Source organism: Anabrus simplex, chromosome 6 (assembly GCF_040414725.1).
Source record: "Anabrus simplex isolate iqAnaSimp1 chromosome 6, ASM4041472v1, whole genome shotgun sequence".
In the NCBI taxonomy this organism is placed as follows: Eukaryota; Metazoa; Arthropoda; class Insecta; order Orthoptera; family Tettigoniidae; genus Anabrus; species Anabrus simplex.
Genome location: NC_090270.1, coordinates 245,583,019 through 245,608,852, shown reverse-complemented (window position 1 = coordinate 245,608,852; position 25,834 = coordinate 245,583,019). Strand labels below are relative to the sequence as shown.

The 25,834-nt window shown below is 40.9% G+C and overlaps 1 protein-coding gene across 2 annotated transcripts in view; it reads left to right on the top strand.

Annotated features, from left to right (window-relative positions):
* LOC136875693 (leukocyte elastase inhibitor) overlaps positions 1–25,834 on the top strand; it is an 86,652-nt gene that overhangs the window by 6,948 nt on the left and 53,870 nt on the right. For both annotated transcript variants that reach the window (XM_067149251.2, XM_067149252.2), the window contains 2 exons: positions 17,058–17,170; positions 17,253–17,432. In XM_067149251.2, coding sequence (XP_067005352.1) covers positions 17,058–17,170; positions 17,253–17,432 — 293 coding nt within the window. The remainder of the gene's footprint in view (positions 1–17,057; positions 17,171–17,252; positions 17,433–25,834) is intronic.

Genomic DNA, 25,834 nt, shown 5'->3' with positions numbered 1-25,834 from the left:
CTATCTTGAGGTGTTTACTTCAGGCTCCGCACACTGCCTTCCAAAGGTACTATCGGCGTTCCGTTAGTTAGTTATTATTTAAACACATGACATTCATTAATTTCAACATACAATTGTACTGATTATACACACTCGGTACTATGGATAATTTCACTGTTCGTATTCATTCTCCTAATAATTCACGTACTTTCAGCTCTAACTGACTTCGAATACGTCCCGAGGTACTGACTTACAGAGTCAACGTGTCAGAGTCTCAACTACTTCATTACGACTGACACGACTGGTGACCGATAACGACTGGTGACTGGTAAGAACTGAGTGCTGGTAAGAACTGAGTGATGTGAGGTCCGCTCGGTCACAACTGGTGACTTCAAACGACTGAGTACTGGTAGGAACTGCTGTGATGTGAGGTCCGCTACTGGACTTTTATGGACGATCTGATTTCCCGCCGGGGTCATCCGCGGTCACTTCCTGGAGAGGGGGGTTGGTTTCCTAAATTGGCATATGCAGGTGGATTTGGATCTCTTGCTTTATCCTACTTAATACACTGGCGATACACATTCATGTGTCGTATTCTGAACTCCTATCGTTCGGTGATTATGGAAATATCACTTAATTTCTGTCCTCCACCTTTCGCGCGCTAACTCGGCGTCCCTGATGGCGTGCTCATCTCGACCAATGGCGAGATAGCGTGGGTCATTTCCACGAATTCAATACTTGAATTTATTATGATTACAATTAATCAACATGGGAACGATATCACAAAAATCCCCTCTATTCAATTATGTGGTTGGAATAATTTAATTATTGTTATCGGAGAAGCTAACTGGAGTTCACTCTGAGTTTTTCTTATGTTGGTTTATCTGCGGGCCTACGATACATTTTCTCATTGGTCAGGACCGCTTTGGTTAGTTTGAAATCTCTCCCTGTGAAACGTGGCCACACCAAATGCCTCGGGCGTGGACGAAACCCGTACGTCATATTCTCGGTATTGGCGATGCATCTTGCTCGGCCTTGGTCCGAAATATATACTCTTTCACTTCCTTGTAGTCATTATTCTGTTGTTGTGAGCTCTAGATTTTAATCCTCTTATCTTTTGACCAGGAAACCTTCTTCCCCTTAATGACAAGCTTACGGTGGCGCCGGACAGTCGCGAACATGTGGAAATTCTCCCGTCCACACAAAACTGACACTGTATTTATTTAATATTCCAATATATCTGTATTTCTCATATCAAAATCAAATCATGAAACTAGGGCCTATCTCATCAGGGTACATTTTCCTGTTGCTCGGTAAAAAAAATCTTGTGATAATCATGAGATTTTTTTATATATCCGCATCATACTTTCATCATGATTTGATTACTGCTTTCGTTCCTTTTCGATGGTGACTGATCTCGTCCCGCAGATTGTGGTTATTGAGTCTCAATTCTTCATTCTCTCGTTGAATCATGTGGATCCTGTTAACGAAATCTTGGACATCACTGTCGATCTCTCCGCATTCTGGGCATGGTCTTGCTTCTATTTGCCTATGGATCAGCTGGACTTCTTCTTCTCTTCCGTCTCCTTCTTCATCCTCTCCTTCGTCCTCGTCTTCTTCTTGGTCGTCCTCTGCCTTATTCAAATTCTCTCGTTTTCCTCCTAGCTCCGAGTTGTCGTTAGTCCTCGAATCTAGGGGCGTTTGGATTTAGCTGGCTACTATATTGCGAATGTGACAACGGCGCGTTCCTTTCCCCGTCGCGACCACCATTTGCCTCCTTCTTCCATTTGTCTTCTAAATATTGCTTGGTCTCCTGATGTAGCTCCTCCATAGTTTGTATCGTCGCCTCTATGTATGGTTTCCCATCGTCTCGGTCCCAAACACTACATGGCTTGTCATCCTTTCGGTCATGATTTTGGATTGCCTCCTTCCATTTCCTCTTCTTCAGCTCATCGAGGTACTGCTGGGTTTCTGGGTGTCGATCGTCCCCATTTCTACGGTATTCCTCCGTGTAAGGCCTTCGGTTATTCTGATTTCTTCGGTGGTACGGCTGAGTTTCGCTCCTTCCATTCCGATGTCCACGGTATCCCCTTTCGTCATGGAATTTAACATGATTCATTTGCCGGTTGCTTTCCGCAAATCCTCCTCCGTGATTCCATTGTCGGGGTCTCCATCCTGGATCATACATCCTCTTGGGTTCTGGATCGGTACTCGTTCCTTGACTTCTAGTACAGATGGTTCTAGTTTCCGTCTGCCTCTCGACGTTATTTATCTGTTGCTCTCTAGGCCTGGGTTGCCTCTGGTTAGAGTGATACGTGGTCTGATCTAATTGACGTAACAAAGCTTCCGCTTGCACTGCAGTCTGAATATTCGACGCAATCATCATCCGTTGGACCTCAAATGGTAACTGCTTCCCGATAGCGCTAATGAGTTCTGTTTCACTGACCGGATTGTCTAATTCCCGCATCTTATGAAATTGGGATACGAAATACTCTGAATATTTAGTTGGGGACGATGTTGAATAACGTCTAGAATACAACTCCAACCTAAGATCTTGCTGTTCTTGGATACTCCAGAATTTTTGTAAAAACGCCTGTCGGAATCCTATGAAATCCTCGAATGTGTATAAGAAGGCCCTGAACCACATTGCAGGTACTCCGTCCAAAAACTTCTCTACAGTTCGTAATTGCCGCTCCGCCGGAATTTTATTTTCACTAATATAGTTAGTGATCTCGCGGATGAAGCCTTTAGGGGTTATATGTCCTCGGGCGTCGTATCTAGGTGGTTTGTCGTCTGACATTTTGATGACGTGGACCACAGATGTCGGAAGGGCATTTGATGATGATGACGATCCGTCTCCTACTTCAAACTTAAGTCCGGTCGTATCGGCTTGTGACATGCCTTCCTTTTTATGAAAGCCCTGATTGTCTGGGGTCTCGAACTCTCGGTACTGGAGATGGAAGTCCTGAAGTGACCCTGGCTGTTCTAACCTGGCCTTGACCTGTTCCAGATCCTTTCTAATTTCTTCCAGCCTTTCGGTATTACTGTCGGGCATTTGCTTGGACACTGAATTCTGCCTCGTGTGGACCTTAAATTGTTCCACTATTCTGACCTCTGTGTCAGCGATCGTCTGGCTTTGTTCCGCTAACCCATCAGTCTTTCTGAACAATGCTATATTTGCCTCCTCACACTGTGCGAGTCTACGGCTACGATCTTCCGAATTCGTCTTTATATCCTGAATTTCATTTCTGAGACCGGCTACTAGTACTAGGGTACGAACAGTTTCACCTCGTAACTCATCGATTCCCTTTTCGTGCCTGTCCAAAGTATTTGCAGTATATGCACCTTTACTTTCCACGTGGCTTCGGATGATATCGTTTTCCTTGCGACATTCACCCCTCACCTCTTCGATGTGCGCCTTTAAATCTTCGCGGTCGACCAACCTCTGAGCTGAAATCTCCTGAATACTGGCCTTTAATTTCTCCTTAATTTCGTTACGTTCTAGTAACGCCTCATCCCTGAATCGGTCAACCTTTTCATTGACACTAATAATACAAGAGTCGATATGCCCTTTCAATTCGTCCTTAGCGAAATGACACGCCTCCTGGACTTGGGTCATTCGGTCCCGTAATTCCTGTCCTAGTGATATACTGGCGGCATGAACCTCAGCTATTTGTTCTGTGAGTTTTATTTTATTAAATTCACACGCGGCCTGTACCATATCGACTTTATTTTCCAAAGAAACACTAGCGGCCTGCACCTTGTCCACTTTCATTTCTAACGAACTATTAGCGGCATGTATTTGTTCCGTCAGTTCCTGTCTAGTAGAAACACTAGCGGCCTGAACTATAGATGTCAGTTCCTGTTTAGTAGAAACATTAGCGGCCTGAATTTGTTCCGTAGTTATAGCCAAAACTCGCATCAAATCTTCCAAAGTGAGAGCTTTCACCTCTCCCTGTCCTTCTAACTGTTCACCTTGGGGATGCTCCCCACCTTCGTCTGACATTATATCAAATGAGAAAAGAGGGCCGATCAGCCTTTCATCCTATCGCACACGATTACGACAATTTTGGGTCTAGGCCCTATCATACGGTTATATCCTCGTTAATATTTTCTAGAATTTTTAAATTTCCAAATTCAAAACCAAAACAATATTTTTCGCTTTCACATAGCGAATAATTTATATAACGTAATTCAAATTTGCATATTAATTGCCATCACGTGCTTATTATGCCTGAATTATATATCATCAGTCATTCCCGACTATGACAACAACAACAACAATCGATAATACCATGACGAAAACCTTGAAGTCACCTGTCTTGAAATAATTTAAATTTAACTTACACAGTTCCATTATCTTTTTATTAATACTTGAATCTGGTTCTCAGTCATATTTTTACCAAATACAGTATTCCTAATAAATTTTGCCTATATAAAATTCCTGCCCATGGATAGTTACATTTATGTGGAGTCTCACTAAATCACAATAACTTTTAATTTCATAGAATAGGGAATTATTAATTTAATGAGTCTTTATAGCAATAAACTACTCTTGTATAATTATCAAGTCTAGCCCCGTTCGAAACTAACCTTACTTTAACATGAATTACTACTTGACATATCAAAAACCACTATTTAACTTAACCGTGATGCGGTCAAAATTTTATTAAATATCCCGATTGGGTTTACATTTAAGTTAAACAACTGGGCCTATCTATAATGCAATCGGGCACTGAGCTGCTCGCTAATGATATCGTCGCTAATACAACAAAAAAATTCAGATTTTTTTTTTTGTAAAAAAAATTATAAAGTCACCCGTTGCTCAAACATGATACAATAGGCCCTTTTACGTTGGGCGCCATTTTGCACCCGCCCACCTCCTGAGTCCCAGACTAGCATTTATCTCAGGGGTGATCAGTTCGAAAACGAATTAAAAAAATTTTATATCAAAAAAATATATATATCGGCGCATCAAATGAACACAGGGATGAACGGGGCATGAAAATTTAAGGTTACGGGGGACGACTCATTCATGGATACAAAATTCTGACTCCACAATAGGAATGGGAAGTGACAACTTAAATTCCATGGGCATACTAGACTAACTACAATGAAAAGATATGGAAGCTGTTTCCTATTGAAATTGCAATGAGGAGCAATTTATTCACTTATTTTGCATACTACACATGATGACAAATTTACATTGTGACACTATAATCCTGAAAAATAAATGACATAATACTTGGATTTTACCTCACTACTCTGGTAGTGTAAAACATCTGGTGAATTCGTCCCAATTGGTTACTGGGGATTGAATTCACATCCGTATGATTGGACGTTTCACCGCTGGAGATCTTCTTTCGGAAACGAAGGCACGACAGTAACTTTTTACTGTCGTCTCCTCGTTCCGTTTGGACATGAGACACTTCCGGTATGTACATTCTGGTGAGCCGGACACCCACCGTAGAAAATGTTATCGCCTTGAAAAAACGGGAATTTATAATACGGACAAACTCTAGCCTATTATTTCCAGATTCACAAACACACCAGGTAGAGTTCATTAACTCAAAAGCTACTTTAATATTTACACTTGTCAATACGACAAGACGTACGGAAAGGTTCATTACTCTGCTCTGACCCTGCAAACATGTGCCGTCCGTGGGTTATTTACGTATCTACCGCTATCTCCCCGTGAAAACCCAACATGTGGTTCGGAGCAGTTCGACACAGGATGACTGTCCCTAGCATACCCTCCTATGATTATCAAATAATATCATTACCATTCTCTGTCTGATCATTAGCATATACTTCGACTACCATCAATTAATTTATTATTATCATTAATTTCAATTATAATCCGGTATTTGATTATTATCATTTGTCATCCGGGATGATTATATGCCAACCCTTGCCGACGTTTCAAACGAAGGTTAGTTCTTCCTACTAATTTATCTGCACAATATAATGATCAGCTTCCTCATAAATATTTTTATTATTATTATTATTATTATTAATAGTGGAAATCGTGATTATCGTAACCCGTAATCAACCTCGCTATAATACTTCAACTTCTCGCTCTTATTAATTTCATCAAAAAAAATAAGTTTAAAAAAAGTACCTTCATTGGTTATTCTTCTTCTCCTTTTTCAAATATTTTATTTATTATTATTATTAGTTAAAAATCTCAAATCTTTCATTTCATCTCCCAACATCATTATTATGTCCAAAATATAAAAAAAATTGTTCTTAAAAAAAAAGTACTTTTCTTAATATTTCTTCTTCTTCTTCTTTCGAATGGGCCACCAGAGGACCACGTGCCAATTTCAATTCCTTCTTCTTTGTTCTTTCCTTTTCTTCCAGTACGCTTTCATCTGTTCACTATGTTTCTTCTTTCTGTCTTCAGACCACTTTGAACCAGTCGTTTTTACTTTCCTACCTTGGAATCCTTCTATTTTCAATACTTTTAACCGAAAGCCTTCTCTATTATTTATTTTTTCTGTTGTTATATTGTTTTTTTCTAAATCCTTTCTTACTTCGTTGACCCAGCTTGTCGTTGATTTCTTACTCCACAAATATCTGAAAATCTTACTGGTTAATCTACTATCTTGCATTCGATATAAATGTCCAAAAAACATAAGTCTCCTTTTCCTCATTACATCTGATATATTTTCTATTTTTTGATATATTTCAGCATTACTTCGTAATTTCCAACCTTCTACTGTGTTTTGTGGGCCTAATATTTTCCTCATGATTCGCCTTTCTAGTATTTCTAGCTTATCTAAATTATAGTTTAATGCCAGACACTCGCTTGCATATAGGCATTCTGGCTTCACTACTGTGTTGTAATGCCTTATTTTTGCATTTTTTGATAGGCATCTTTTATTGTAGATATCTTTGGTGACACCATAAGCTCTCTCCATTTTATGTACCCTCTCCTCTACTGCAGATTTTTCTAAACCATTTTCTTGGATTATTTCCCCTAGATATTTGAATTTTTTTACCCTCTCTATTTGGCCAATATCTGTTTTCAGAAATTTTGGTGCATCCCAAATATTTGTTAAAAATTTTGTTTTTTCTGCAGAAATTCTTAAGCCAGTTCTGCTGGCGATTCTTTCCAAGACATTTACTTGGGTTACAGCAGATGTCACATTTTCAGAAAGTATTGCAAAGTCATCTGCAAATGCAAGACAATTTATTTCAATCCTTTTGTTTCCTCTTCCTAACCTTATCGGTGAAATGTTGAGTTCAATAAGTTTTTCGTTCCAAATTCTCACTATTTTCTCTAGGACACAATTAAAAAGAATTGGAAAGATGATATTTTAATTTCCACTCTTTAGAATTTAGTCACATATGTTAAATCCCGTTATGAACCACTAAGATCTGCTTTATATCGGTCGGGACAATACGGTATTCGGGACCGTACCTTCAACTTCGCACTGCCGTTAATTTTATATGGGGACACCTGTCCTCCCAAGACACATCTCACAACCTATGGCACATCGCGGCTGGGCAAATACCTCCAATGCCGGCGATTGCTAAACTATTCCTTCAAATTTGAAGTCCATTTCCTTTCATCGGAACTCTTCAAACATTTAATTCATAAAATAATCCTCGGTGCGTGGATTCTACCACTAAGAACACCGGCATATGCATTTATAACATCTTAGGCCTTGAGATTCATCTATTTCATCATTACAAACAATACGGCTCAACTTATTTCACGCCGGATATTCGTCCCTCATGACTTCCAACTCTAAATATGGGCTCAAATCATTCTGGGCTTTTAACATATCGTGACCATTCTAATTCACGTGCCTATATCGCTCTTAAACAAAATTTTAATGGTTAAATTAAAGTCCAAAAACGTAAAATTAAACTGATTACGCGAATGAAAGTCTTTAACGCTACATGTCATCTCCACATTGATTATTATATTTGCACTGGCTAACTCACGAAGCACTGTCATTATTATTATTATACTTTAACTTGCACACGCCCAAATATTATTATTATTATTATTTTACTTTCCTTTGTCGACTCACAAACATGATTATTATTAGTATTTTAATGACCTTCCGTACGCAACACAAATCTTCCATACTCTGGCTCTTTCATAATCTGGCTGTCTAATAGAAATTATTCCTAATTAAAATACAAATGATCACCGCAGTGAATGAAATTCAAATAAATGGGTTAGCACAAAAAAAGGAATTTAACACTTGAAATGAACTTAATTCAAAGTATTATAAACAGCATGCATTAATTGAAAGAAATATATCCCATATTTACATTATATACAACAAACAATTACTCAAATTAATTAATCTAACCCATTATTACGTTAATATAAATTAGTTCGTCCGTCTAACAAAAAAATAAAAATCATGGACTCGGGAAGCGGACCATGTTAAGTAACCATAATTAATTTACACTGAACCCCGTTTAGTCGCGATAACATCCCCTAAATATCAAAATTGTGTACTCATTCCTATGTAGAATTCCATTGTCTCGTAGCGGAGGAGATATAGGCCTTACGGCCCCATGGTGATTTACACGTCCATCATGTCGCACAATACAAATTTTACACAATAAAACACTTCTGGGTGACTACCCATGATTAATACCTTATTACACTAATTTACACAAGAATACTAATAACAAAAAAAACACTTATAGGTGCTCCTAGACCCCTGACACTCGCACAATATACTCTTCATATACGCCCGAAACACACGTCGTGACACATTACGACGAAATGTCGTTCATTTGAACCGGCGCGTATCGCGTCTTCAACCGGCACTTCCTGGTTTATTTTCAAGCCGTCTTGATCATCGCCTAGCTCCTATAATTCCCTGCTCGGGATAGTTATTCACCGTCTATCTTGAGGTGTTTACTTCAGGCTCCGCACACTGCCTTCCAAAGGTACTATCGGCGTTCCGTTAGTTAGTTATTATTTAAACACATGACATTCATTAATTTCAACATACAATTGTACTGATTATACACACTCGGTACTATGGATAATTTCACTGTTCGTATTCATTCTCCTAATAATTCACGTACTTTCAGCTCTAACTGACTTCGAATACGTCCCGAGGTACTGACTTACAGAGTCAACGTGTCAGAGTCTCAACTACTTCATTACGACTGACACGACTGGTGACCGATAACGACTGGTGACTGGTAAGAACTGAGTGCTGGTAAGAACTGAGTGATGTGAGGTCCGCTCGGTCACAACTGGTGACTTCAAACGACTGAGTACTGGTAGGAACTGCTGTGATGTGAGGTCCGCTACTGGACTTTTATGGACGATCTGATTTCCCGCCGGGGTCATCCGCGGTCACTTCCTGGAGAGGGGGGTTGGTTTCCTAAATTGGCATATGCAGGTGGATTTGGATCTCTTGCTTTATCCTACTTAATACACTGGCGATACACATTCATGTGTCGTATTCTGAACTCCTATCGTTCGGTGATTATGGAAATATCACTTAATTTCTGTCCTCCACCTTTCGCGCGCTAACTCGGCGTCCCTGCTGGCGTGCTCATCTCGACCAATGGCGAGATAGCGTGGGTCATTTCCACGAATTCAATACTTGAATTTATTATGATTACAATTAATCAACATGGGAACGATATCACAAAAATCCCCTCTATTCAATTATGTGGTTGGAATAATTTAATTATTGTTATCGGAGAAGCTAACTGGAGTTCACTCTGAGTTTTTCTTATGTTGGTTTATCTGCGGGCCTACGATACATTTTCTCATTGGTCAGGACCGCTTTGGTTAGTTTGAAATCTCTCCCTGTGAAACGTGGCCACACCAAATGCCTCGGGCGTGGACGAAACCCGTACGTCATATTCTCGGTATTGGCGATGCATCTTGCTCGGCCTTGGTCCGAAATATATACTCTTTCACTTCCTTGTAGTCATTATTCTGTTGTTGTGAGCTCTAGATTTTAATCCTCTTATCTTTTGACCAGGAAACCTTCTTCCCCTTAATGACAAGCTTACGGTGGCGCCGGACAGTCGCGAACATGTGGAAATTCTCCCGTCCACACAAAACTGACACTGTATTTATTTAATATTCCAATATATCTGTATTTCTCATATCAAAATCAAATCATGAAACTAGGGCCTATCTCATCAGGGTACAATATGATAGTTTAAAATAAACTCTACCCGATTGTAGAGAAATGAATGCCTGTTGGGCAATCCGTGGCTGAGTTTTAATTATTTTTTCGGGTCAATACCAAACGTATCATCAGAGATATACAATACCACATCGTACGACATGAAGTGTCAAATTAACCTTTTATCTGCTCTTCAAAAATCCGACTACACTACCTAACATAAGTTTAAGACCACCAGCGAAAATCAGTTATTGGACTCCTGGTCCTACAATTGTACGAATTGGTCTGAAAAATATTTTGTGGCCTATCGGTGTTGAAAAACAACCCTTGAAATATCGAATGAGGTTTAAGAGTCACAATTTCTCAAACATTATTTTACAACTTGTTTTAAATCTCACTGACGCAGATAGGTTTCTAATGGCCACGAAGGGATAGGAAAGGGCTGGGAGTGGGAAGAAAGCGGTCGTGGCCTTTATTAAGGTAAAATTCCAGCATTTGCCTGGTGTGAAAATGGGAAACCACGGAAAACCATCTTCAGGGCTGCCGACAGTTGGGTTCGAGCCCACTACCTCCCGAATGGAAACTCACAGCCGAGCGCCCCTAAGCGCACGGCTAACTTGTTCGGTTCAAACACTTTTGAGGACCTATAATATTACCATAATTTTGGGTGTAAAGACCATCCTATTCACTAAACTATAGAAGTTATATGGCTAATTTATTTTTTTCTAAATAACTCTCCGATAGACTGTATATTGCCATAAAATCTGAAAGATGAAGATATCATACGATCGTTTTCTCCGGGGATATTCTTTTTAAAAATTCGTATTTAAATAGTAAAAACATAATCGTAATTAGAAATGCTGGAAAAATATTTGGAATGAGCTACCGGCACACATATTGCAATCCTCACGTAGAACAGTCTTCGCTCATCAGATCGCAGGGGTCGATACATGTTAAATATCGATTATTATAGCTGATTGCCGTCTTTTCTTTAAGTTTACAGTTACCGCCCGAATTGGCAAGCGTGTATCGTGAAAAATACCGAAAAACGATTCTGTGATACTTTCATCCTTCAGATTTTACGGAAATATACACTGAACCAGATAGATATTTAGAAAAAATTAAGTACCCATAAAACCCGCGTTAGTTTAGTGAACAGGGTGGAATTTACACCCAAAGGTGGGGTACTTTTATAGGTTCTAAAAATGTTTAAACAATTATAACTCATAAACATTTTGTATTTGAACGATTCTTTTTCATAAGTTGTATATCAACACGAATAAGTCAAAAATATATGCAGATCAATTCGTACAATAAGTGTAGGACCAGGAATTCATTATCTGATGTTCGTTGGTGGTCTTAAATTTGCGTTAGGTATTGTGCCTCTGCCGGTTATGAAACCGCGATCTTCTGATTCAGAGGCGGATATTCTTTCATTGATTAACAGAGGGAGCCTTCTGAATAGTCCGAATTAGAAATTTTTGCGGCTGTAAGGAGAGATTGAGGGAACTTACTAAAATTTGAATTTAGAAAAAAATAGAAAAATGTCAACTAAGGATGGCAAACATAATCAGCAGTCCTACGAATTTTAGAGAGCAATGGAAGGATATGTATCGATACTTAAACGCGGAAAGAGGTTACATGAAGGACATTCCATGGATCATTAATGAACACCGGAAATGTATATGTGAGGACTTACAGAAGGTAGGAGTATTCAGTCGGCAGTGTGTGAAGGTATTTGCATATAAGGATAATGTTCAGATAGAGGTGTAGACTAATACTGGCGAAATTCGCGACTTTACCTATGGCAATAAAGTGATTTACAGAAAGGTATCAAAGTTGATAGCTAGAAAAGCAGATGAGATTGATAAGATTTCTGGTCATATTATATTGAAGCAATGGGTTGGATGTAGTGCCATATACATATATTTAATACTTATTTGATTACTGTTTGTATGAGGGAGCGATACCAAATGAATGGAGAGTTGCTACAGTAGCCCCAGTGTACAAGATAGAGAGTGATGAACGTAAAGCGGATAGTTACAGGCCAGTCAGCTTGACATGTATTGTTTGTAAGCTCTGGGAATGCATTCTTTGTGAGGATATTAGACACGTTTGGGAAATAACTTATAAGTTAGTTCGGGTTTCGAAGTAATTATTCCAGTGAGGCTCAACTTGTAGGATTTCAGCAAGTTTAGCAGATATTTAGAATCAGGAGGTCAAATGGCCTGTATCGCTATTGCCTTATCCAAGGCCTTTGGTAGGGTATATCATGGGAGATTACAGACAAAAATTACGTCGATAGATGCAGAGTGGGTTGTTGTCCCATATGCTCTGTACTCTGACCGGCCAACCGAGCAGAGGAAAGTTGGCCACGGCTCTACCGTGGCTCTACGCCTCTGCATTCGGGAGACGGGTCTGGAGCACAGTGCCGGACTTCACGCCTGGTCCAACCCGTCGGCTGTCCTGAGAATGGTTTTCCGTGGTTTTCCATTCTCCTTCACTAAGGCGAATGCCGGGACAGTTCGTAGTATAGGCCACGGCCGCCCACCCCCTCACCATCTCAGCACTTCTCCTTCACCGTAACAAATCTCCCGGCTTGAGAGACGGCGTCACCGTCTAAGAGGCCCGCCTCTCCCTTCAGGGGAGGAATGAAAACGTTTAGTAGTAGTAGTAGTAGTAGTAGTAGTAGTAGTAGTAGTAGTAGTAGTAGAAAAATGAGGGCTATTGGATTAGACAAGAGAGTGGTTGGTTGAATGAGATGGTAAATTTCTAGAAAATAGAACTCTGAGAATTGGAGTAGGCAAAGTGTTATCTGATCCTGTAATATTTAAGAGGTGGGTCCCACAGGGCAATATTATTGGACGTTTGTTCTTATTTTTTTACTTAGACCGATTTTTCCCTTACCCGTGGGGTCGCGGGAGCAAACCGTGTCGCATATGTGGATTTGACACTGTTTTACGGCCGGATGACTTCACTGACGCCAACCCTATGTGGAGAGGTGTGATTAATATTGCGCATTTCTGTGGTGGTTGATAGTTTAGTGTGTAGTCTGAATATGAATATGGGACAAACACCCAGTCCCCGAGCCAGAAGAATTAATCAGACGCGATTAAAATCCCCGACCTGGCCGGGAATCAATCGAAGGCCTCAACACTGACCATTTAGCCAAATATCCGGACAATAATAGTGGACGTTAACGTTTTCTTATATACAATACATATATAAATGGTATTGGTAAACGACTGGAATCACTGATAATGCTATTTGCGAATGATGTTATACTGTGTAGAGTAGTGAACAAGTTAGAGGATTGTGAGCGACTTTTTTCTTCTTTCGTTTTTAAAATAATTTGCTTTACGTCGCACCGACACAGATAGGTCTTATGGCGGTGATGGGGTAGGAAAGGGCTACGAGTGGGAAGAAAGCAAGCTTGGCCTTAATTGACGTACAGCCCCAGCATTTTTCTGGTGTGTAAAAGGGAAACCACGGAATACCATCTTCAGGGCTGCCGACAGTGAGGTTCAAACCCACTATCTTCCGAATGCAAGCTCACATCTGCGCGACGCTAACCGCATGGACAACTCACTCGGTCGACTAAAAAGACCTAGAAATTGTTGTGAAATGAACAGAGGACAATGGTATAATGATAAATGGGATGAAAATTAAGATTGGAAGTTTCTTCGAGAGGAAGAGTCCTCTCGGTTTTATTACTGTGTTGATGAGCTAAATGAAATGAAATGGCGTATGGCTGTTAGTGCCGGGAGTGTCCGAGGACATGTGAAGCTCGCCAGATGCAGGTCTTTTGATCTGACTCCGTAGGCGACCTGCGCGTTGTGATGAGGATGAAATGATGATGAAGACGACACATATACCCAGCCCCCTTGCCAGAGGAATTAACCAGTTATGGTTAAAATTCCAGACCCTGCCTGGAATCGAACTCGGGACCTCTGTGACCAAAGGCCAGCATGCTAACCATTTAGACATGAAGCCGGACGTTGATGAGGTGAAAGTACCTCATGGGGATCACTATAAGTAGCAAGGAATTAATATCAAGAATGATCTTCATTGGGGTAATCATATTAACGAGATTCTAATCAATCAATCAATCAATCAATCAATCAATCAATCAATCAATCAATCAATCAATCAATCAATCAATCAATCAATCAATCAATCAATCAATCAATCAATCAATCAATCAATCAATCAATCAATCAATCAATCATCTATCTGCATTTAAGGCTGTCGCCCAGGTGGCAGATTCCCTGTCAGTTTTTTATCTAGCTTTTACTTAAACGTTTTCAAAAACTTGGAAATTTATCGAACCCATCCTTTGATACATTCCAATCCTTCGCTCATCGTCCTATAAATGAAATTTCCCTCAAGTTTCCTCATGAATTCCAACCTTAGCTTCATATTATGTTCTTTCTTATTTTTAAAAGCTCCACTCAAGCTTGTTCGTATACTAGTGACATTCCACGCCATGTCTTCACTGACAGCACGAAACATACCGCTTAGTCGATCAGCTCGTCTCCTTACTCCCAAGTCTTCCCAGACAAAATTTTGCAGTATTTTCTTAACTTTGCTCCTTTTGTCGGAAATAACCCAGAAACTACTTGTGCTGACCTCCTTTGGATCTTTTCCAATTCTCTTATAAAGCAATCCCATACATTGGGACCGTACTCTAATTGGGGTCTTACACATGACTTATGTGCCTTCTCCTTTACGTCTTTACAACAAACCCTAAATACACTCTTAACCATTTAACCTCGTTAATGTGATATTAAGAGCTAATTGTTTACAGTGATCTCCATGATGTACTTTCTGTCACTCACTATTCTATAACTTATTTGTTACGCTATAGAATATTAAATCATCCCCAAATAGCCTTATCTGTGATTCCTGTCCTTTACTCATATAATTTACATACATAAAAATATAACGGCCCAATAAATCTGTCTTGCGGACCCCTCTCTTAATCATTACTCAAGAAATGCTTCACTTACTCTAAATGTCTGAGGAACATTTCCCAGAAATTTAGCCAATCCATCAACCATTCATTTACCGAGCTCGATAGCTGCAGTCGCTCAAGTGCGGCCAGTATCCAGTAATCGGGAGATAGTGGGTTCGAGCCCCACTGTCGGCAGCCCTGAAGATGGTTTTCCGTGGTTTCCCATTTTCACACCAAGCAAGTGCCGGGGATGTACCTTAATTAAGACCACGGCCGCTTCCTTCCAATTCCTAGGCCTATCCTATCCTATCCCATCGTCGCCATAACACCGTCCTATCTGTGTCGGTGCGACGTAAAGCAAATAGAAATCATTCATTCATTTGTCTAGCCCAATAGCCTTTATTTTCCTCAGGAGTCTCCCATGATCTAGCCTGTCAAATGCTTTGGATAGATCAATAGCGCTACAGTCCATTTGACCTGTTGAATCTAAAATAAAATATATTAATACTTCGGGTAAATATGTGGTAATCCGTGAATTAATCACCAGTAAAACTGTAAATATTACTATTCGAAATTAGTAATAGGCATTGTAGAAGCACTCTCGTTAAAGTAGCCCGCCTTTATAAAAACGTTAAACAGGATAACTACTGAAGTTTCTTCATTCTGCAGCTACAAGGATCCACTGCACAATCACAGTGTAAGGTGTTTAGTAGACGTCATAATCCGACCAGTCCTTCTCCTTACGCTGGGATGAAACCGCAGAAAACGTCAGTTATTACGGAATTAGTCGTATTGCAACTATAGCCCAGCTTCTCCGATATAATTGTTTTTTTTTTTTTTTTTTGCTATTTGTTTTACGTCGCACCGACACAGATAGGTCTTACGGCGACGATGGGACAGGAAAGGGCTAGGAGTGGGAAGGAAGCGGCCGTGGCCTTAATTAAGGTACAGCCCCAGCATTTGCCTGGTGTGAAAATGGGAAACCACGGAAAACTATTTTCAGGGCTGCCGACAGTGGGGTTCGAACCTACTATCTCCCGAATACTGGATACTGGCCGCACTTAAGCGACTGCAGCTATCGAGCTCGGTGATATAATTGTTTGGGGGGTTTCTGCTTGTAACTATTTCATTCTATATATGAATTATGGCTAGTTCTCCAGCAAATGTTAAGTAAATCAATCGTTCTATTAGTTATGAATAAGGTAATTGATTATTCCTTGATCTATTTAGAACCCTAAATAATACAACTCAAACACAAAATGTCATGTGAGGTACAGGTGCTGAATTAATCACCTGTAAAACTGTAAATATTACTATTCGAAATTAGTAATAGGCATTATAGAAGCACTCTCGTTAAAGTAGCCCGCCTTTATAAAAATGTTAAACAGGATAACTACTGAAGTTTCTTCATTCTGCAGCCACAAGGATCCACTGCACAATCACAATGTAAGCTGTTTAGTGGACGTCATAATCCGACCAATCCTTCTCCTCACGCTGGGATGAAACCTCAGGAAATGTATATCAGTTATTACGGAATTAGTCGTATTGCAACCATAGCCCAGCTTCTCCTATATAATTTTTTGGGGAGTTTTTGTTTGTAGCTATTTCATTCTATGTATAAATGTGACCACTATGCCTGGTTCTCCAGAAAATGTTAAGTAAATCAATCGTTCTATTGGTTATGAGTAAGGTCATTGATTATTCCTTGATTTATTTAATAATCTAAATAACGCAACTCAAACAGAAAAGTCCTGTGAGTTAGAGATGCTGATATGCCACGCCCGCTATTCTGACTAAAGTATACACCTGTTCGTTGAAATGCAAATATATAACCTTAAAAGAAACTTCTGAGAATATTTGTATGGAAATTGTTAAAGACATTAAGGAAGAAGTGATCTATCAGATCAAGGAAAAGGTGCACATTGTTTCAGTATATAAAAACACTTAAAGCTATCCAGTGACACATAGTAAATTACACTTTTGTATTCCAGCGTTGCTTCTGTACCTGGTAATCGGATGGTCTTCGTGCCAGCAAAGTGAGTCGGAACAGAACCGCCTGGCAGTCGTTCAAGCCAGCAATGCCTTTACTACTGCCCTCTATCAGGTAAACTTTTTTCTCAGTTCTCTCCATTGTGCACATCATGTGAAATGTGGAGCCCATTGCTGAATTATGTCTGTTGTTGCAGATTCTCAGCCGACAGTTCGGTAACATGATAACGTCCCCGCTCAGCGCCAATGTGGTCCTCGCCATGGCGTGGCTCGGGGCTGATGGCGAAACTGCTCGACAGTTAGCGAAAGGACTCTACCTGCCCCAGGACCGACTGCAAGTGGAGTCAGGATTCAAGATGCTGCTGTCTTCCCTCAAGGTAAAGAGAACTTTTACTACGTCAACGTGTTTATTTCTATAGAAGATTTGAAGTACAGTAGGCCATGTGTTTGCTAATTTATTTCAATGTGTGGAATGGAGGGTAATTGTGTCCTGGACTCCCCCAGAAAAACGGGAGTCGATAAATGTAGAAACTGGACTTTCAGATCTGAAGGGGTGTTCAATCAACCTGCAACTGAAATGGGCATCACACAAATATGTGGATGCAAAGGTGGCCGAACATAGAGGAATCTCTCTACTCACAGCAGAGGTTATGATCAGTCTAAGACTTTACCTGCCGTTTCTCTTGGAGTCTTTATAGTCCATATACAGATGCATTCATAGCATTTTATCATCGCCATTATTCTTATAGTTCTATAACTTTCGACGTTTGGTATTCAAGTCTCAGCAAATAAAATCCACAAACTTCTACCTGCAACTTCTTAGCACAGTGATCTCGTATAGTGAGCCGGCCCTCTCTATATTAGCCATTTTAAAGTCAGCAAATTTGATACATCATGTCTGAAGAACTATAAGTCCTAAAACTGTAATACTTTTACACTTTGTAATATGGATATCTCTGAACGTTTTAACACAGCGGTTTTGGATTATACCGGTGCTTTATTAAATTATAAATGTTTTCAGCTGAAAAAATATTTTGCACATTTTCCACCAATTTTTAATATGTAACTTATAAACAAAGCATGACACGTAAGAACGTCAATGACAAAATTTTGATTGTGATGAAAGTCCTGTATCTATTACTAATTGTTACTGAGAAAATGTTCAATGAATTTCAAAAAATATTCAAAGTAAACAATTAGAGTTTCAATACATTTCTGATCTGTATGATGAATTGTATTGATCCTCCTCCATGTCATCAGCTAGTTTTCTTTTGGATCTCCATCTCGTGTTCCTAACAGTCTTCTATAACCCCCTTTCAGCACTTATTTAAACCGTGAAGCGTCTCCATGTCTGTCTTGTGAAATGCATTCACAGCGTTCTTTCCATGTTCGACGTCCAGTTTTCTCAGAGTTTTACATTTCACTATACGGTATGTCCTTTATTCCTTTATTATAGAAATCTATAGCATCATAGACACCAAAGTGAAGCGTTTTAATGCCGACAAATACATTTGTTTTGGAATACGGCTCCATAGTAAATTATTCTTACTTTCGTTGGGGTTGTGCGTTTGTGAGTTTTTCCATACCTGTAGACAAGTCTTTGAAAATCAATCTTATCTCTCCCACAATATCAGCTGGTAAGCAGTAGACGTGATGATATACTTGACCTGTTCCCTTGTACCTCTTGTATTTAGCCTACACCATGTGTTCGGAGAGGATGGGCAGAGTCCGTTGTTTGGCGCTTCATCTGTCAAACACGTTGTCGACTTGTCCTATACACTGTTTTCAGTATGCACTTCAAAAATTAACATACAGTTCCAGAAAGGCATTCCGTACAAATTGTGTATCAAATTAATCAGAAATTTCGGTGCTAATTTTTAAGCCGAAAACCAGAAATTGTCATTTTTCCAGATCTTCCGGGACCGGCTCCCATTAATTCCCCACCTCTTAACTTTACATCATTAAAAACTGAGTCGAAAAATCGTCACCTAGGTGTCCTTCTGCTTCTCGTACCTTCCGTGGCCGAGTTCATTATATTAGACACGTTTGCGAAATTACTGATTTGATAGAAGTTACTTCGGGTTTCGGAATGGTTATTCCAGGAGGCTCAACTTGTAGGATTCCAGCAAGTTATAGCAGATTTTTCAATTCAGGAGGTCAAATGAACTGCACCGCTATTATTCAAGGCGCGTTTGTGAGGATAGGGCCCTACCTAAAATGAATTCTGTTGCCAAAGGTGGCACAAACACCTAGCCTTCGAGCCATAGAAATTACCTAATTAAAAATAAAATCCCTTACCCGGCCGGAAACTGAATCCTGGACCCCTTGGACCAAAGACCAGACATGCTAACCATTTAACCATAGGATTAAATGCTGGACAGATAAGGTATAGCTACTCAGAATTTGGAAGTGTATTCTTTTACGGCGCACTGATACAGGTAGGTTTCATCATTCCGAGGACACGGACCGGGAAGGCAGCAATCATGTCCTTAATTAACGTATAGCCAACTTAATCCGTTTACCCTCCAGGGTTGATTTTTCCCCTGGACTAAGCGAGGGATCCCACCTGTACCGCATCAAGGGCAGTGTCCTGGAGCGTGAGACTTTGAGTCTGGGGATATAACTGGGATGGAGGACCAGTACCTCGCCCAGGCTGCCTCACCTAATATGCTGAACAGGGGCGTTGTTGGGGGATGGGAAGATTGGAAGGGATGGACACAGAAAAGGGAAGGAAGCGGCCGTGGCCTTAAGTTAGGGATCATCCTGGCAAGTGTCTGGAGGAGAAGTGGGAAACCACGGAAAACCGCTTCGAGGATGGCTGAGGTGGGAATCGAACCCCTCCTCTACTCGGGTGATCTCCCGAGGCTGAGTGGACCCTGTTTCAGCCCTCGTACCACTTTTCAAATTTCGTAGCAGAGCCGGGAATCGAACCCGAGCCTCCGGGGTGGCAGCGATATCAGCTTATCACGCTAACCACTACACCACAGAGGCGAACCTCTTAATTTAGGCCTACTCATTGAAATAAAGTTGCATTCTAGTAATCGATATACATAGCATCAAGAGTTTGACAGATTTGGAGAGGAGGCATCATGCCAAGGGTATAACGCAAAGGATATGACGTGCATTTATTCATTTACTTTCAACTTGTCATGATTACTGATTGAGATTTAGGTAATCGTGTACTACAACTTAGTGAGTTTGAACGTGGTCGATAATGGAACCGGACTAAACACATGACGGCGAAAGTGTTAAAGAATTTCCACTCGTCTATTTCAATATTCTGAGTAAATTTTGCTTCAAAATATTAAGAACATCTTATTCTTATTATTATTCTACCACTTTTTCCCCTACCTGTGGGGTCGCGGGTGCGAACTATGTCGCACACACCGACCAAGTGGCTGTGCGGTTTGAGTTATGTAGCTGTCAACTTTTATTCGGTAGATAATACTCGTAGGTTCGAACACCATTGTCGGCAGCCCTGAAGGTGATTTTCCTATTTCATATCATGTAAATGCAGGGGCTGTACCTTAATTAAGGCCACGGCCACTTCCTTCCCACTCCTAGCCCTTCCCTGTCCCATCGTCGGTGGTGGTGGTGATTATTGTTTTAAGAGGAAGTACAACTAGGCAACCATCCTCTATATAACACTAAACAGAGAGAAAAGATGGAAGGGGCCCGACACTTCGAAAAATGAAGATATCGGCCAAAGGAAGACAAGGGCCACGAAGCGCGTGAAAATGAAAGACTCCCCAGGCCTCGGAAACTTAATAGCGTCGGGGTCTGAAAAGAACAAGAGTTGACCAAGGGAGGTCAGATAGGATAGATGGAAGTGAGGAGCCTGGCACAAGTGGAAGCAATGCTAGGACTCAGCTAACGGCCCCGTGGTCACCAACCCACGCTCCAAAGTTCAGAGCCCCTGGGGCCCCTTTTAATCGCCTCATACGACAGGCAGGTGATACTGTGGGTGTCATTCTACCGCCCCCACCCACAGGGGGATCCCATCGTCGCCACAAGACCTATCTTTGTCGGTGCGACGTAAAGCATATTGAAAACAAAGCATGTGTGGACTTGTTTTACGGCGGATGCTCTTACCGATGCCAACCCTATTTGTAGGGATGTAATCACAACTGCGTGTTTGTGTTGTGGTTGGTAGTGTGCTGTGTTGTCTCAATGTGAAGAAAAGAGTGTTGGGGCAGACACAGACAGACAGTTCTCGAACCAAAATAATTAATCAGACGCGATTACAATCCCCGACCCAGCAAGGAATCGAACCCGGGACCCCTCTTGAACCACCTCGGTCAAGGAGCTGGGTCCTTAAAATAATGAGAACGTGAGTGTAAAATGCAATGTTTATTTGGGAACAATCATTTTCAAAATTTCGAGGTATCATGTTTTAGTCATATTAGTCACTTAATGTGCCCGTGAAGAAGAAAGGAAAATAGGAAACAAGAAATGAAGTAGCATCTTTTCCTTGCAAACTTTGGTATCATTCTTCTAGTCCTGTGTGAAAAACATGTCAATGGTTTCCTAAAGATTGGCGTTTGTGAAGTAATTATTTTTTAAATTTTTTTTTTACTGATTACCTGTTGAAAAGTAATTGGTAATTGTCACTCAGCAAAATACTTCTCAAGTAACTGCAATTCAGTCCAATTACTTTTATTTTCTTCTTTTCCGTCATTGATTCTTCTTCTTATTATTATTATTATTACTGGAAGCCTCCGTGGCTTAGGCGGCAGCGCGTCGGCCTCTCCCCGCTGGGTTCCGAGGTTCAAATCCCGGTCACTCCATGTGACATTTGTGCTGGACAAAGCGGAGGCGGGACAGGTTTTTCTCCGGTTACTCCGATTTTCGCTGTCGTCTATCGTTCCAGCAACACTCTCCAATATAATTTCATTTCATCTATCAGTCATTAATCATTGCCCCAGAGGAGTGCGACAGGCTTCGGCAGCCGTCACAATTCCTGTCCTCGCCGCAAGATAGGGGCTTCATTCATTCCATCCCTGACCCGTTCAGTGACTGGAAAACAGGCTGTAAATTATTATTATTATCATCATCATCATCATCATCATCATCATCATCATCATCATCATCATCATCATCATCATCATCTTTCCGAATGGGCCACCTGAAGACCACGATGTTCAACTTTTCTGCTTAGTGGGGGACTTGATCTTTGCTCACTACTCGCGCATTCTCTGGTTATGTTTCTCCCTTCTTTCCTTTGTACAGAGGGCGTCTGTTTTCTTATAGGGTGGTCTATCCTGAAACCTCTTTGTTTGATTATTCTTCTGAGAGGTGGTCGGTTTCTGGTGTCGCTTTCAGTTCCTCACAGTTCCTGTATGCCTTTGTTCACTTCTGTTAGCCATGGTTTCCTTATCTTTCTGTTCTTCCAGTAGTTGAGAAGCCAGTAGGTTCTTCCTCATCACACGTCTCTAGCAAGATGCCTCTTCCCTCTTCCTGGCTATGTCTTTTATATTTTAGTTTTTTTGTTTTTTTTCAGTATGCCTGTATAGTTCCTGGTTTGGTCGCCTTCTGTACTCGCCTTCTGTACTCGCCATCTATTTTGATCGATCCTAGTATCCTTCTCAAGATCTTCGTCCCTGGACCTCCAGTTAGTCCAACAATCCTTTCCTGTTCACTATCAAGCATTCAAAAGACGTATCCGGTATGACTTCAACACCAATTTGTTCCTCAAAGTCGGTTGTATTTCAAATTACATTTTCTGCTGTAAAATGTAAGTGGGAGTAGATTCTACCAAGGTACGGTATTCCCATTTAACGTCACGATTTTTAAGATCCGTGACATAATTGCTTCATCATGATGGCTAGCAGTAAACATTTCTGTAGACGATGAGCCACGTTACGGAGAATGCCAGCGAGCCATCAGCACTACACACAGGATCGACAGCCATGCAAGGTTTGCTTCATAAGGCCTCGTCACTTCACAGCCTTGAATTGCAAAATTAGACGAGCTTCCAAATGGTAGCTGTCTTGTTATTTTATCTCAGTCTGCAGAAGGTCTGGATAAATTGCTGAATGGTTTGGACACAGTCCTGGAGAATAATAATAAAAAACCAAACCAAACCCCATGGCACTACAGCCCTTGAAGGGCCTTGGCCTACCAAGCGACCGCTGCTCAGCCCGAAGGCCTGCAGATTACGAGGTGTGGTGTGGTCAGCACGACGAATCCTCTCGGCCGTTATTCCTGGCTTTCTAGACCGGGGCCGCTATCTCACCGTCAGATAGCTCCTCAATTCTAATCACGTAGGCTGAGTGGACCTCGAAGCAGCCCTCAGGTCCAGGTAAAAATCCCTGACCTGCCTGGGAATCGAACCCGAGGCCTCCGGGTGAGAGGCAGGCTAGCTACCCCTACACCACGAGGCTGGCAATAATAATAATAATAATAATAATAATAATAATAATAATAATAATAATAATAATAATAATAATAATAATAATAATAATAATAATAATGTCCGCCTCTGTGGTGTAGTGGTTAGTGTGATTAGCTGCCACTCCCGGAGGCTCGGGTTCGATTCCCGGCTCTGCCATGAAATTTGAGAGATGGTACTACGGCGTCAAATGAGTAGAGGGGAGGGTTCGATTATCACCTCAGCCATCCTCGACATGGTTTCCTGTGGTTTCCCACTTCTCCTCTAGGCAAATGGCAGAAAGGTACCTAACTTAAGGCCACGGTCACTTCTTCCCTCTTCCTTGTTTATCGCTTACTATCTTCCCTTCCCCACAAGGACCCTATTCAGCATAGCAGGTGAGGCTGCCTGAGGGAGGTACTGGTTCTCCTCTCCAGTTGTATTCCCCGACCCAAAGTCTCACGCTCCACGATACTGCCCTTGAGGCGGTAGACGTGGTATCCCTCGCTGAGTCCGAGGGAAGAACCAACGCTGGAGGTAAACAGATTAAGGAAGAACGAAGGGAAGAAAGGAAGGAAGAAAGAAAGAAGAACTTACGTATTTAAAAAGACCCCCCCTCTATTATCTTTAGCAAAATTGAAAGCAGGAATATGATATATGTACATTTTTCCGCTACACGGAAAAAACATGGAATCATGGATAGGTTTTTGGGTTGAGAAGACAAGAGAGTGAGTACAGATTCTTAGTAGCCTCTTACGATATGCGGCGGTACAGATAATGCATCCTTTCACTCCATCCACAGGGCAGATATAGAGTTCCGGTAAATCGAAAGAAATACAGCGGAGTCTGAAACACCATGAACCGGATATATGAGCGTTAGAAGGTTGGTCATAGTGTTAAATAATTCGGAAAAAGTAATTCGATACCTCGCGCCGTTGTTATTTTATCAGCTGCTGAAGTTAGCCAATCAGATCGCTTCGCGGGCGAATTCAAATGGGCTTTGCAATGTGGTGCTGCTTGAGAGTCTTGCCGAGAATTCAGTATCGAACCCAAACACACTGTAAGTTTCAGCCGGTCTCTCCGTAGCGGAGTTGCTTTGGCACGATCCTGTCACTTCGGAGGCCTATGTTCAAATCCCTCCTCTGGAGAAAGATTTCTTTCATCAATTGATTGTTTCAAGCCACGTGAAGATTTAGCAACAACGCCTCGCAGAGTCCGTTTGAATTCGCCCACGAAGCGATGTGGTTGGCTAATTTTAGCAGCTCATAAAATGACAACGCCGCTGGGGTATAGACTTTTTTCCAAATTTTTTATCAGTATGACCAATCCTATAACGCTTATATACCCGGTTCACGTCGTTTCCGACCACCTTGTACTATAAGCGAAACTTTTCTTGATATCAGGTTTTACGGGGTTGAGGAGTAAGGAGCGAGCTCTCTCAGTTCTGGTTATACTTCCAACTGAATGGAAATGAAATCTGAATTGAATCGATAATATGATCGATCGATGTGAATTTTCTAAACTTTTATTATCTTAAGCCAACAACTGTCACACACACACACACATTATATAACATTATATAACATTTCTCGATGCGAATCTTATTCCTAGCATGAATTCTATAACTTTGCTGTGAAAACAACAACAGTACTAGTACGTAAAGTGTACGCCAGATGTCTCACGGCGATGCATAACCGATTCATAGTTTGTGTTTCAAAGGTTTCCTATACGAATCTCGAAGATAACCGATGTCTATCGATTCAGCACTAGAGAGCTCAGGTCAAATACAGTAGAGACAATACGCGACACTCAGCGAGATATCGAAGGACAGCTATTAGGGCTCTCTCTAGCGGATTGACCTGAGAACTACTGATTCTGTCATAAAAGCACTTGTATTTGTGTGTGAAGGTTTTTGTGTTATTTATGCGTTTTCAGTGAGTTGACATAATTAAACAGTAGCGTGTGTCATTCCTTGATATCTCCTCTCAGCATGAGGGGAAAGGTATGTGCTGTGTTTGGCTGCAGTAACTATGAAGTAGAGAAGAATGCGCGGTCTTTCTTCCGTTTCCCTCGTGACAAGAAAATGTAAGTAATATTGTGTCTGCATATATATATTCTTCCAGTGACAAAGAGATTTTTATAGTACTTCATAATCTTCTGACCTGCTCGACCCATATTTTAACTGGCTTAAAATATAATACGCATATTTTATTGTATAGTGCAGCAGTTAACCTTCAGGAATATCTGTGGGTTTGATTTAATTCAGGAAAAAACATATGCATATGAGTGTGGCTGGTTGTGTTCCACGTTACCCCATTTGGAATGCCGTAATGCGTTGTTAAGCACTGAAGAAAATATTGGTGATTTAAGAAATATACATATTTTGTTGAAACAATATGATGATGCAAA